Source organism: Eretmochelys imbricata, chromosome 3 (assembly GCF_965152235.1).
Source record: "Eretmochelys imbricata isolate rEreImb1 chromosome 3, rEreImb1.hap1, whole genome shotgun sequence".
NCBI lineage: Eukaryota > Metazoa > Chordata > Testudines > Cheloniidae > Eretmochelys > Eretmochelys imbricata.
The window spans coordinates 123,147,471-123,161,605 of NC_135574.1; the positions used below are offsets into that span (position 1 = coordinate 123,147,471).

The 14,135-nt window shown below is 41.3% G+C and overlaps 1 protein-coding gene across 1 annotated transcript in view; it reads left to right on the forward strand.

Moving 5' to 3' along the window:
* Nucleotides 1-14,135, forward strand: part of PACRG (parkin coregulated) — a 507,213-nt gene that overhangs the window by 153,716 nt on the left and 339,362 nt on the right. The window contains exon 4 of the mRNA XM_077812164.1: nucleotides 9,537-9,671. Coding sequence (XP_077668290.1) covers nucleotides 9,537-9,671 — 135 coding nt within the window. The remainder of the gene's footprint in view (nucleotides 1-9,536; nucleotides 9,672-14,135) is intronic.

The following is a 14,135-nucleotide window of genomic DNA, read 5'->3' on the forward strand; positions in this document are numbered from 1 at the left end:
TTGCCTATAGCCAAGTTCTGCGATACAACCGCATTTGCTCCAACCCCTCAGACAGAGACAAACACCTACAAGATCTCTATCAAGCATTCTTACAACTACAATACCCACCTGCGGAAGTGAAGAAACAGATTGATAGAGCCAGAAGAGTTCCCAGAAGTCACCTACTACAGGACAGGCCTAACAAAGAAAATAACAGAATGCCACTAGCTATCACCTTCAGCCCCCAACTAAAACCCCTCCAACGCATTACTAAGGATCTACAACCTATCCTGAAGGATGACCCAACACTCTCACAAATCTTGGGAGACAGGCCAGTCCTTGCCTACAGCCAGCCCCCCAACCTGAAGCAAATACTCACCAGCAATCACATACCACACAACAGAACCACTAACCCAGGAACCTATGCTTGCAACAAAGCCCGTTGCCAACTGTGCCCACATATCTATTCAGGGGACACCATCACAGGGCCTAATAACATCAGCCACACTATCAGAGGCTCATTCACCTGCACATCCACCAATGTGATATATGCCATCATGTGCCAGCAATGCCCCTCTGCCATGTACATTGGTCAAACTGGACCATACACATTGTAAGGAGAGTGATCACTTTAGATAAGCTATTACCAGCAGGAGAGTGGGTTGGGGGGAGGTATTTTTTCACGCTTTGTGTGTATAAAAAGATCTTCTACACTTTCCACAGTATGCATCCGATGAAGTGAGCTGTAGCTCACGAAAGCTTATGCTCAAATAAATTGGTTAGTCTCTAAGGTGCCACAAGTACTCCTTTTCTTTTTGCGAATACAGACTAACACGGCTGTTACTCTGAAACCTTTCTAGGGATGGTGAATGCACAAGAAGCTGTGAGGTGATGGAGGATGCTCAATCACTGTGTAGGGATGGTTCATGCACAGTGTGGTCAGCTTTAGATGTAGTGAGAGGTCTGAGCATGCTCAGTGAGGATGGAATCTTCTTTGATTTTAGAAGCTAAAAATCTCAGTCTCTATTCAGCATGCATGAACTGCAATTTTTCAAAGGCTTATAATTTGGGTAGATTTGCACAGGGCTAGCAAAAGTCACATCCCTGGCACAAAGGCCACTGCCCTGCCAAATTTCAAGTCTCTGCTCAAAAGTGTGAAAGTTCTAGAACTTTTCAAAGAATGTATTTTTTCCTTTCCTCTTTTTTGGAAATGATTGAACCATTTTGGATTACATTTTCCAAAAAATTCAACCTAAGACAGACACCTGGCCTGGAAAAGTTTCAGCCTGAATGGTTGAAGTTTTGCAAAGTTAAAAACAATTAAAAACAGGATCTTATAATGGGAAATGTCAGGTAACCTTAATAAGCATCATTTCCAACCTCGCCTATAATATCTATACCGTGTCCTTATTTTAAAATTTTCCAATTATTACTGTAATTTTTGTCTGTATTGCAAGGTTTTGTGCATCCTCAAGATTTTGGCTAATTTCTACCTTGTCTTGTATGCTCTAGAGGAGAGGAAAAGGTGCAGACATGTCTCCCTCCTTACACTCTGAAATCCCCTGTGTCCCAGCACTCCTGTACAGGAACCAGGTAGAGTGGTGCTCTGTTGGGACTGTATAGCAGGGGGTGTTACTATTGCGCAGGTGGTGGTCCCTAGCCCTGAAGTGGCTTGTGGAGTATAACCACTTACCAGTAAACACTGCTACATTTTGGATGTGTTGTAAAGAACACTGGTGAATGTTCTGCCATTCCAGTTCCCTGAGCCATCCTGTCTACACCTGCCATGTGAAGGTGGAATGGCTCATTGAACCCCCACTCTGCCATTATAACACCACTTCCCACACATACCCCGTGCTCAGTTTGAGTGCAAAGAATCAGAATGTAGCCCTTTGGTTTCCTAACCAACTTTCTCCATTGTTCAAGATAAGAATATAGTACCATAATAATCTGCAATTAAGATTACAAAGAATTTTTCAGGCAAAACAATCCATGGAAAAAACCCAGCACCTTAACTGGTAGTCAGATGACTTCTGATACCAATAACTTTATAACTGCTAAATATTTTATAAATATTCTGGAAGATTTATGTCAGTAAAAGCTGGTAAATCCACTCATCCTCAAGAACCCGTCTAATAAGTGTTTAGCCTCTAGGAAGAGTGATGTTCCAGACTTTTCTGCCTTTCTAGTCAGCATCCAAATATATGAATCAAAGAACATGAACATCTGTTTTAAACCTTTCAAATAATATTTTACAAACTTACCAAATATGTTCTGCACTATTAGTTGTTCATAAGATTTATTATGGAAACAATAGAATGATCTCAGCCAATCATAGTTTTAGGAAGTCTAAAGAGTAAGGTTCTTACTAATAATACTAACCCTTTTTAAGACTACACGTGTCTGATCATGTCATTCATTTTCCATACCGGCATTTGAATGGTTATTCACTTTTTATGACTGAGAAAATATGTATTTGCTCATACAAATTGAGTAACAGTCAGCTGTGCCCATATATATTTACTTAGTTTGAATCAACACCACCAGTTTGCACTTGCAAAATATAAAATTTTTTGTTTTCTTTTATAGGTCCAATGGTGTGTATACATTTTGTCTCCCTCCTTAGAAAAGTTGGCCCTGTAGTTCTGCCCTCAAATAATAATCTGTCTAGCTCATGTTATTAATGTGCTGTCACTGAAAAGTCCAAGCAAATAACGTTGCAAATGGTTTTAAACACCCATGAAGCAAGGGAAAATTGTGGATTTTTTTCCCTTTTTTGCTTAATGGCTTGTATCTTTTATCTTGTCACATAGCAGGAATAACATTCAGTAGCATAGAACTGCATTAAAGGACTTTTGCAATTACCAGACTCTTCAACTTATCTTTGGCATTTAACGAACCTCAAAAGCTGTTTATTGCTTCGTATACTTTGCCATTGTGAATATTAGCCTTTAATTAACTGGAAGTGATCAATTACTCTCTGATCTCAGTCTTTCTAACTACAATATTCCAGCGAAGCATTTTTCTCAAGTTGTAAAAGGGAGGGTTTTTTGTTAAAAACGTAATGGAAAACTTTCATAATGCCTTTGTTACTAGGTATAACAATGGAATCCATAACATGTAGGGGCAACACACAGAAGTGACTTTTAGTAAAAGTAAAGCATTCAGTTGTATATTTTTTAATATTTAGAGATTATGCAGTATTGTTTAGTTTACTCCAGTGTCCCAATCACAACATTGGCCCCCTCTTAAAGGTTGAGAACTCATATACCTGGAAGGTTCTGAGAAAGATAATTTGAACATTTATCTTTTAGATGAATAGGGACATACTGTATGCATTTATGAGACACTGGGTTGCTTTAAATAAACAGAACCAAATCTTCCATCAGCGCTACATAAATAAGTAATCATCCTATTAGACCTGGTTGAAAAATGCCAATTTTTTTGGTAGGAAATTTTGAAAAGAATTAAGTTTCCAACAAAAATGTTTTGGTTTTCAAGTCATCTTCTCTTTGTTGTTTTATCAATTTCTTATCAACAGCTTCCTCTTGATGGTGCTCATTTGGTGTTTTAGGCAGAGGAGCCTGAACAGCATCATTGTGACATCAGGGGAAACTCCACCAAACATCACTCTCTCTCCCTCCAGTGACCCTAACCTTAAACCCTAATTTTACTGCTTTTCTTGATCATCTCTCCCCTTGGCAGACCCATTTGAATTCTGCACCAAAGGATTCTGCACCAAATGAGCACTGTTTATATGAACAAAAACAGTTTTGACTGGACGAAAGTAAATTGTCTGTGCCAGGGATAGTGTGAGGGGAGTCACTGTGCAAATTTCCATTCCATATTAGTCAACCAATATAGCTCCTGATCTGAAGCAATCCTGGCTATTCCAGTCCAGACCCTTGCAGCCCCACAACTCTGTAAAAACAACACAGTCCTCCATTTGCTGAGACCTCACTTTGCTCAGCTAGTAAAACCTATCCTACAAGAAGAAAAAATATTAGGCAAAGGATATTTGCCTGACCCTGTCTCCTTTCAGAAGAATCCCCTATAAAGTAAGAATCATGGAAGTGGGAAAGTGAGGCCTTATCTACACAGGGGAAATTGATTGGCATAGCTATTTCGGAATAACTGTTCAAGTATAATTGAGCTATTTTGAAATAACTCTCTCCTGGATGGACATTATTCTAGAATAAAATTGCCTATTTGTTTATTTATGTATATTATCATAGTGCCTTGGAGCCCTAGTTACGGACCAGGACCCCATTGTGCTAGGCACTATACAAACACAGAATAAAAAGATGGTCCCTGCCCCAAAGTGCTTATAATCTAAATATCAGCTGAAACATCAGACATATACAGACACGTATTTCAGGGGAGTACAAGGAAACAATCAGACAATATTGGTCATCATGATAAATAGTGGTAGCAGCACACCCATGGCTTAATGGTTGTCAAGTTTATTGTAAGGCATCGAGGAAAAGGAAAGTTTTAAGGAGGAATTTGAAGGAAGGTAATAAGGTAGCTTTGTGGATACTTATGGAGAGCTCCTCTCAAGTGAAGGTCATCCTGGGAGAAAGCGCAAAAGTGCTTGTCTGAAAATGTAACAAGTGGATGAGGAAGACTGGCATCATTGGCTAACTCGAGGCAGTGGTTAACATTTCGATAGTGAATGACAGATGATAGGCAGGGTGGGGATAGACCATGAAGCTCCTTGAATGTAAAGAAAAGTAGCTTAAGTTTGGCATGATAGACAGGGAGGAGCCAGTGGAAGGATGCAAAGAGAGGGCTAATATGGTCAAAGCGATGGGTTAGGAGAATATTTGCGGCAGCATTCTGAACGGATATGTGCAGGCCGAAGATTGATTTGTCAAGGCCAGGGAAAAGGTTGTTGGAATAATCAAGATACTGAAAGCATGGATGACAGTTTTAGGTGTGTGGGTGGATAGAAAAGACCATAATATATAAATGTTATTGAAAAAAATCTGCAATACTTAAACGTAACACAAATATGAGGAGTGAGAGAGAGGTCTGAATTAAGATTACACCTGGGTTACAGGCCTGAAAGACCGTCAGAACAGTGTTTACAGCCGGTCTGAAATTTTTCAACAAACTGTTTTTTTGTTGTTGTCAAAACTGAAACTTTGCTGTTGAAACCAATATGCTTCAGTGAAAAGTATCTCAAGTCCAGGATGGACTTCTTGGTCAAAGAAAGACACCCACCACCCATCTCAAAATAGCCAATATCCTAGTTGTTAAGGCATTCACCTTTGATGTGGGAGAGCAGGGATATGAACATAATTCTTCCACATCCCGGCTGAGTACCCTAGACACCAGTTTATTCTAGTGTGTGTCTTTCCCTCTCTCTGTTTTTTCCCAAAATTTTGAAAAGTCTTGCTTTTGTTCTGATATGGAATGAAATTCTGAAACTTCATAATATTCTGTGAAATGGAATTCTTATTTTCTGGCCAGCCCTAGTGATATTGCTCACAGTGATTGAGAAAGGAGGTAGTGGGGAGGATTTGAAGGGGAGAATTATGAGCTTAGTTGTAACCATATTGTGCTTGAGCTGACAGCTAGACATCCATAAGGTGATGTCAGAGAGACGAGATGAGATTTTAATTTGGAGAGAAGGAGACAGGTCTGAAATACAGAGGCAGATTTGTGATTCATCAGCACAGAGATGGTACTTGAAGTTGTGTTTGCAGATGAGATTACCCAGAGATAAGGGATAGAGGCAGAAGAGAAGGGACCAAGGTCAGACCCTATGGATTGCCCCACAGAAAGTTGAGGGGGGATGAGGGGGATCCACTAAGGATATGCTGAAGGAATGACTACAGAGATAGGAGCAGAATCACTAGGAGAAGAACCAGGATAGAACAGAGTCACAGAAGCCAATAGAGGACAAGACTTAAAGAATCATAGAATCATAGAATCATAGAATATCAGGGTTGGAAGGGACCCCTGAAGGTCATCTAGTCCAACCCCCTGCTCGAAGCAGGACCAATTCCCAGTTAAATCATCCCAGCCAGGGCTTTGTCAAGCCTGACCTTAAAAACTTCCAAGGAAGGAGATTCCACCACCTCCCTAGGCAACGCATTCCAGTGTTTCACCACCCTCTTAGTGAAAAAGTTTTTCCTAATATCCAATCTAAACCTCCCCCACTGCAACTTGAGGCCATTACTCCTCGTTCTGTCATCTGCTACCATTGAGAACAGTCTAGAGCCATCCTCTTTGGAACCCCCTTTCAGGTAGTTGAAAGCAGCTATCAAATCCCCCCTCATTCTTCTCTTCTGCAGGCTAAACAATCCCAGCTCCCTCAGCCTCTCCTCATAAGTCATGTGTTCTAGACCCCTAATCATTTTTGTTGCCCTTCGCTGGACTCTCTCCAATTTATCCACATCCTTCTTGTAGTGTGGGGCCCAAAACTGGACACAGTACTCCAGATGAGGCCTCACCAATGTCGAATAGAGGGGGACGATCACGTCCCTCGATCTGCTCGCTATGCCCCTACGTATACACCCCAAAATGCCATTGGCCTTCTTGGCAACAAGGGCACACTGCTGACTCATATCCAGCTTCTCGTCCACTGTCACCCCTAGGTCCTTTTCCGCAGAACTGCTGCCTAGCCATTCGGTCCCTAGTCTGTAGCGGTGCATTGGATTCTTCCGTCCTAAGTGCAGGACCCTGCACTTATCCTTATTGAACCTCATCAGATTTCTTTTGGCCCAATCCTCCAATTTGTCTAGGTCCTTCTGTATCCTATCCCTCCCCTCCAGCGTATCTACCACTCCTCCCAGTTTAGTATCGTCCGCAAATTTGCTGAGAGTGCAATCCACACCATCCTCCAGATCATTTATGAAGATATTGAACAAAACCGGCCCCAGGACCGACCCCTGGGGCACTCCACTTGACACCGGCTGCCAACTAGACATGGAGCCATTGATCACTACCCGTTGAGCCCGACAATCTAGCCAGCTTTCTACCCACCCTATAGTGCAGAAGAGCATGGTTGACTGTGTCAGTGATCATAAGGGTCCCTTTTGGCCTTGGAATCTATTAATATAAGACACGTCAAGAAAGATGAATATGTAGTGTTGATTATGAGCTTTGGATAGGAAGACATCATTACAGATTTTGGCAAGAGCTGTTTCCTTGGAGTGCCAGGGACAGACGCCAGATTGGAGAAGGTCTAGGATAGAACTGGAGGAGACTAACTCCAGTCAGTGATTGCAGACAGTGTGTTGACTAAGTTTAGAGATGAAAGAGAGAAAGGAAATGGTGTGACAGTTGGAGAGGCAAATGGGATTAAGGGTAAGTTTTTGTTGTTGTTGTTTTTTTTTAATGGGAGAGCCCAAAGCCTTGTACTGTGAGGGGAAAGCACCAGAGGTGGTGAGAGGTTAAAGAGAAAAGTAAGAGGGAGGGGATGAGAGTGGACAAGAGGGAGATCAGGAAAGAGGATAGGGTGGAGTCACTGAGACAAGTGATGAGGTTAGAGGAAGAGAGCAGACAAGAAGCTCCTGCATCTGTGATAAGAGAAGGAGAAGAGGTGTAGGAGGGGACAGGAAGGCAAGCCAAGGGGAAGGAGAAGATCATGTTGTATTATGCTAATTTTCTCTTGGAGGAAATTGGCAAGATCCTATGCAGAGAGAAGTGGAGGCAGTAGGAGAAGAGATACAGAAAAAGAAGGGAAGGAAGGCAGGGGGTATAGGTGTGACTTTAGGAATGAGGGTATAGGTGTGACTTTAGGAATGATGGCACAAGAGAGGCAGAGGCGGTGGTGGGGAGACATGTGTGAGGTGCAAATGGTGGAGGCAGGGCCAGCTCTACAGTTTTTGCCCTCCCAAGCAGTGAAAAAAACTGCTGCTGCAGACGGCAAAAGGAAGAAGCTGCCACTGATTTGCCGCGGTGGCGGGTGGAGCAGAGAAGCTGCTGCCCCTTTCTAACTGCCACCCCAAGCACCTACTTGGAACACTGGTGCCTGAAGCCGGCGCTGGGTGGGGGTGGTGAGAGAGTCAGGGTTAGGACCAATGTCACCAAACATAGGAGGAGGATGTGGGACCTAGATTTGTGCTGGTGGAAGAAGGTAGGAGATCAGTGTGAAGAGGGGAAGAGGAGTAAGTCGAGATGGTGGGGATTGTACAGGGATAAGACAAGATGGAGCCACTGAGGGTAGGGGACAGGAGGGGAAGAGAAGGCAGGGGAGGGTCGGGGAGGAGGAGGAGGATGGATACTATGATGCAGAAGATGCATGTGTTGAGGAGCCATGGGTGATTGGCAGATGAACAAAATTACAAAGGAAAAAACAAAACAAAAAAACAAGCACAGGTCCCTGCTTTCTGGGAAATGTCTTCTATTATAGGAGGAGCCCTCTCACTCACCACTGCTGCCAATCATTGTCCCTGTTGGTGGCAAGGGGTCAGGGCCAGGCTAAGATGTACTAATGTCTGCTACTCCCGGTCCAGCACTTCATCTCTACTGACTGGGAAGTGCTCCCTGTAATAAGCAGAGCCCCCAGTTGCAGTCCCCATTGGTGATGAGGGATTGGAGACATAAACTCATTTTTATTCCAGAATAAAGCATCACAATGGGGAGCTATTCTGGAACTACTTTATTCCATAATAGTTATACTGGTCCATTTTCCCAAGGAAACAAAGCCTTATTTCCAGGCCTGATTCTTGTTTTACACCAGTGTTAATGCATTACCTTTAGTGAATTTGCTTATAGAAGGCACAGAGTAGTTTTTTTGCAGAAGTTAATACTGATGGGGTCACATTAACTTTAACTAGACATTGTAAAGAAATTTCTGCACATTATGAGGAGGATACTATTGTGTTTGGTGGCCTAATCCAGCTCCCCCCTCCTCTTGGACACACCACCTAAAGCCCATATTGCCAAAAACATACTGTTTATACATTCAGGGCTGCTTAGAAACCTCTCCCTCTTAAACATCTACCTACTACTGTAGCCAGTATTTGTGTGTATCTCACCCCTCTCCGATGCCAAAAAGCAAAGGGGAAGTGATTTGTGTCTTACTTTCATATTAAAGCAAATAGAAAGATGCTTCCCAAGGAGACGTGTTCTTCTAGATGCTGATTAAAATAGCTTACACTTATGTATTGCTTTATATTTTAATTGCTTTACAAACCAGAAGTAATTAAACCTCCTAAAACATGTCAGATATTGTAAAACTTGTGAGCATGTAGTATTATTTCTATTTTTAAAAAGTGTGAAAACTGATGCAGAGTTTAAAATGAAAAGACAATTTTTCATGGGATGATCCAAAAAACAGACAATGCAAATTAGTACCTACAGGACAATGCAAACAAAATTCTAAATCTTCATTGAAGAGTAATACTCCTTTCCTTTAATGTCTATTAAAAACCCTATCAGGACACTTAAATTGAAAGAAGTATAACATGGGAAGAGTGAAATCAGTGCCATCTGCTATCTTATCAACCCCTTTTAAACCACTAACGTTTCTAAACAAATTTCAGCATTATTATTTTAAAAATGCAGTTGCATTATGGTTTGTTTGTATATGTCTTTTTTAGGTAAGAGGACCCCCAGTTGCAGGAGCATTTAAAGAAAGACCAACAAAGCCTACAGCATTTCGCAAGTTTTATGAGCGAGGAGACTTCCCAATTGCCCTTGAGCATGATTCGAGAGGAAATAAAATAGCCTGGAAGGTAAGTCAGCGCACAGCTGTAACAGCCAGTTGCATTTATTGAAGTGACATATCTCATTGCCAAACAAAGTTGGCTTATAAGTAAATAAACTGGAGTAATTTCTTAGCAAATGGAAGATGGTGGAGGAGCTGTTTGAGAAAGGCCCCCTGAGTCAGCCATATACCTTGTCTAACAATTAAATTATATGTTGCAAAAAGGAAGATGACAGAGTTGCTTTGCCTGAGAGTATTGTCTCCTGCCCAATTCGTCTCTATTTCTATGAGGACCTGGCAACCCAGCCTATTTCAGGCAGTCCATCAAATGATAGAAGTAGCTAGATACAGTGAACAGCAGCCATTTATCTCCCCCAGATTTCACCTTCCTGCAGGACGCTTCCAAATGGAAGCTTTAATTACCTAAATGGATAGGTCAAGATTGCCTGCTCCCTGGAAATGCAGAGCAGAATACAAATGAAGGCAAATTCTCATTCCACGGCTGTACTCTCAGTATGCAGCATATGTCAGGCAGCGTAATCGCTGTCATACGTGCCCCTGTTAGAGGCTGACCTCCACTGCAGAAACCATTACGGCTCCGACATTTCTCTGACAAAAGGTTAATTGGCTTCAAAATAAATGTATTGCCTAATGACTCCATTCTAATGCGTCTGTGTTTCTCTTTAAAAGGCTCAGTGATGTTATTTGTAAAACTTGCCAATCTTCTAAGTAACTAGAGCAGGCTTTTAAATTTAATTTGAAAAATGAGTGCTGATCTTTAACCTGCTCCTGCTATTTAATTTATTTTTGTTATCAAAGAATTACTTAACTTTTTGTGTTATTTATTGGGCTAGAATAAGATTTTTCTGGAAACAGAATAATAGTTACACAGGGTGAGCGTGATGTACATGAGGAAAAATACATCAGATTTGTAGAATTTGAATTGTTCATGTTAAACATGGTCCTAATTTAAAAATATAGCTCTGTTAATTCAGTGAATGGGAGGGGGATTTCACAATACAGGGTTTGATCCTCCTCTCACTGACATCAATGGCAGCAGGATTAGGATTATAGTGTGGAAGTGAAAGTATGCTGTTTAATTACTGGTTATTTGGATATAGCTTTTTTACTTACCAGGCTATAAGTTGTTGTGAAGGCCAAGACTATAATAGGATTCAAAAAAGAACTAGATAAGTTAATGAAGGATAGGTTCATCAATGGCTATTAGCCAGGATGGGCAGGGATGGTGTCCCTACCCCAGGGGTGAAAGTAACATTATACACTTACCAGCACAGGAGCCTGGCTCTGGACCCCCAGAAGGGGCGGGGACTCGGGCGGTAGCGGTGGCCGGAGCCCCGGGCCCTTTTAAATTGCTGGCCCCAGGACAGCTGCCCATTTTGCTCCCCCACCCCGGTCAGTGGCTTAGGAAGGCGGGGGGGGTGGGGGGGGTGGGAGGAAGGGACAATGACATTTAAGCACTGCCCTGGCAGTGCTTTAACATTGGCTACATATGGGCCAGACCGGTGGCCACTTTTTACTGGTACACCAGCCCTGCCCATACCAGCCCACTTTCACCCCTGCCCTAGGCTCTATTTGCCAGAAGCTGGGAATGGGCGACAGGGGATGGATCACTTGATGATTACTCGTTCTGTTCATTCCCTCTGGGGCACCTGGCATTGGCCACTGTCTGAAAACAGGATACTGGGCTAGATGGACCTTTGGTCTGACCCAGTATGGCCGTTATTATGTTCTTAGGGTCTTAAAAAGTGGGAAACATGGAACAGACTGTAACTTTATTTCATATAACTATTAAATCAATGCAGGGAAACAAGACATAGTTCTTGCAGCAAGGGGAACCTGCAGCCAACCTCTCAACCATAGCTTTTCCACATTCTCAGTGAAAACTAGGAGATTCCAACATCCCCTCTGACTGGTCCATGGATTGACTTGGCCATGCCAACTTCCAGGATTTATCTTATTCACTCTAAACTCATAAAGAGGTCTAACTAGCCTTAAACTGCTCTCCAGCATTTTCTGCCACTGGGGGTCAGTGTCCTGAGATATTTCAATTTCTAACCGCATAACATTAAATTGAGAGATTCCAACCACTTTTACCCCATTTTAATTGCTACTTGGCCTACATATTCCCACCGCTAGAACCATCTTGCTACTAGATGCTGCTAATGACTCCTTGGCTAGTAACCAAGACCCTTTGTGTACAGCGAACCTTCCAGGTAAATCTTAATGTCTAGAATAAAGAAGTTGTTCCCAATGTCTGAAAGGTGAATTGTGTTTGAATGGAATGGCCCTGGATAATCATAGGCTATGTTCAATGTGCCACGGTGCCGCAAACATAATCCAGGAAAGGCTTTCTCATTTCTCATAGTTCACAATGGCTCCCTCTCCCTCCAACCTCTGCAGTTGGACCATAATACAGTAATATGGTCAGCAAGAGGTAGGATTGCAATGTCATCCAGGCCCTTTCTGATATTCCTAATCCCTGTCTGATGACCAAATTATACCATTGAGTACTACGCAGTTTAAGCATACACTGAAAAATGGGTAAGGTGGAAGATGGGCTTTTTTTGGTTCCCACCTTACCTTACAAGGGGACCAGGTAGAGATCCTGGCAGTTGGGAGGATACCCACTATTGCAGGACTGTGGGCAGGATAAGGAGAATGGTGTTCATACACATGTTAATAGCTGCGGGGGTAGAGTTTATATTTTTTGTTTTAAGACACAGACACATAGCTCAAATACAGACATACATCTGAATACTAATTTTCATCCATTATATTGACTTCTAAATCTGCCTAAATCATGAAGACAATGATCTAATATTTCTCAGTCAAAACCTTTGTTTTCCTTTAGAGAGTTTGCTAGAACTGCATTAATAAATGAAACTAGATGTTGCCTTTAATGATACAATGTTTGGAAGAGGTTTTTCTAGAAAATGTTTTATAGAAACTTCATTCTATTGCATTTATTTCCACGTATCATCTGGTTTTACTGAAACAAGGATAGGCAGAGAAGAAATAAATGATGTCACATTTATCGTAGATATTTTAGTCTGATATTACCACATAATATCACGGTTTTATTGTTTTTTCTTGTTCTGTTTATATGTGATGCATGTCATGGTTCATTTCACTTGTTAGCTTGTCTGTTCAGTGGTGCACGAGAGCTAATGCAAGGGGAGTCTCAAAAACGTGATTTGTTCTGACAAAGGAAAACACCTCAGGATGTTCTTCCTTCCCATGAAATATACAATATTTAATTTTCTAATAATTATTAAAACATGATGTAAAATAATTATAATTATGAGACGTTAAAATAGTGAAAAAAATGTGTTGATCACTCAAGTATTCCATTAAGGCTGGGGTTAGACTCAACATGGTGGTCTTCAGTTAGCTGAAAAAAATCTGAGATTTATATAAAAACTAAGATCAATGGTCTAACAATATGTATATAGAGGGGGTTTATTGTGTCTAGTAAGCAAACACAGACCTGCAAACACTTATACACATGCTAAACTTTAAGTATGTGATTAGTCCCATTTAGGGAGTTGTCTACACATGAAAGTTATTTTAGAATAAAGTAGGGTGTGAATTGAAAGCAGAATAACTATTCCATGTGTACATAAGCCCTGTGTGCAGAATTTGAGCCATAATTAGGACCTGATTTTCCTCTCATATGCACTGGTAGAGTTGTACTGGTTTGAGAACAGTATCAATGGAGGACTACAACTATCTAACATGTTTTTAAAGGTATTAAATCATCTCTAAAAAAAGGTACTAAGTAGTGTTTAAAACTGTGTTAATAAAACCATGTTAGCTAATATGTTTTTAAAACACCACCTTTTTTTCTAGTTTAGACTGGGCCCTGGAGGTTTGAATTCATCCCTTCCCTGGTAAAGTTCAAGTAAATGGGCTTAGTGCAGGGGAATATGCAGAAGTTTAGAGGAAATAAAACCCAGGAGTAAGTGTGGATTGAATGGCCCCTCCGAGCCATCTTATTTGGAGCTAGTTTCGAGATCTGCTTTGCCTGCACTTCCAGAAGGTTTATTCTGGATGTGTAGTTTGTTGATTTGCCTTTTACCACTTATAATTTGCAATTTCACAATGGAAAATGAAAGGAGGTGTGCATTTTATGACTTTGAGGGGTTGTGACAATGTCTGATCTCTGTCTGATCAGCTGGAGACACAATACTATTCAGTGGATTTTTTCAATAGAGGCTGAAGAAAGTTAGATTTTGCTACAACAAAGTTAACTCTTACTGTAGGTTTTTAAGTTTACCATGGCAAAGGGCATCTCCTTGGATGCTCCTGTAATATTGGGTATTGTGCTTCAAAGGCAGTCATATTAGACTCTTTCTTCTTTTTCTCTCCCCCCTTCTCTTTTTTTATATTATTCAGATTTTTTTTCTTAAAAGGCTGTTTCCACCTGATAGAGGAAAACAGATAAATAAAATGTATTTATAATCTAGGGCTA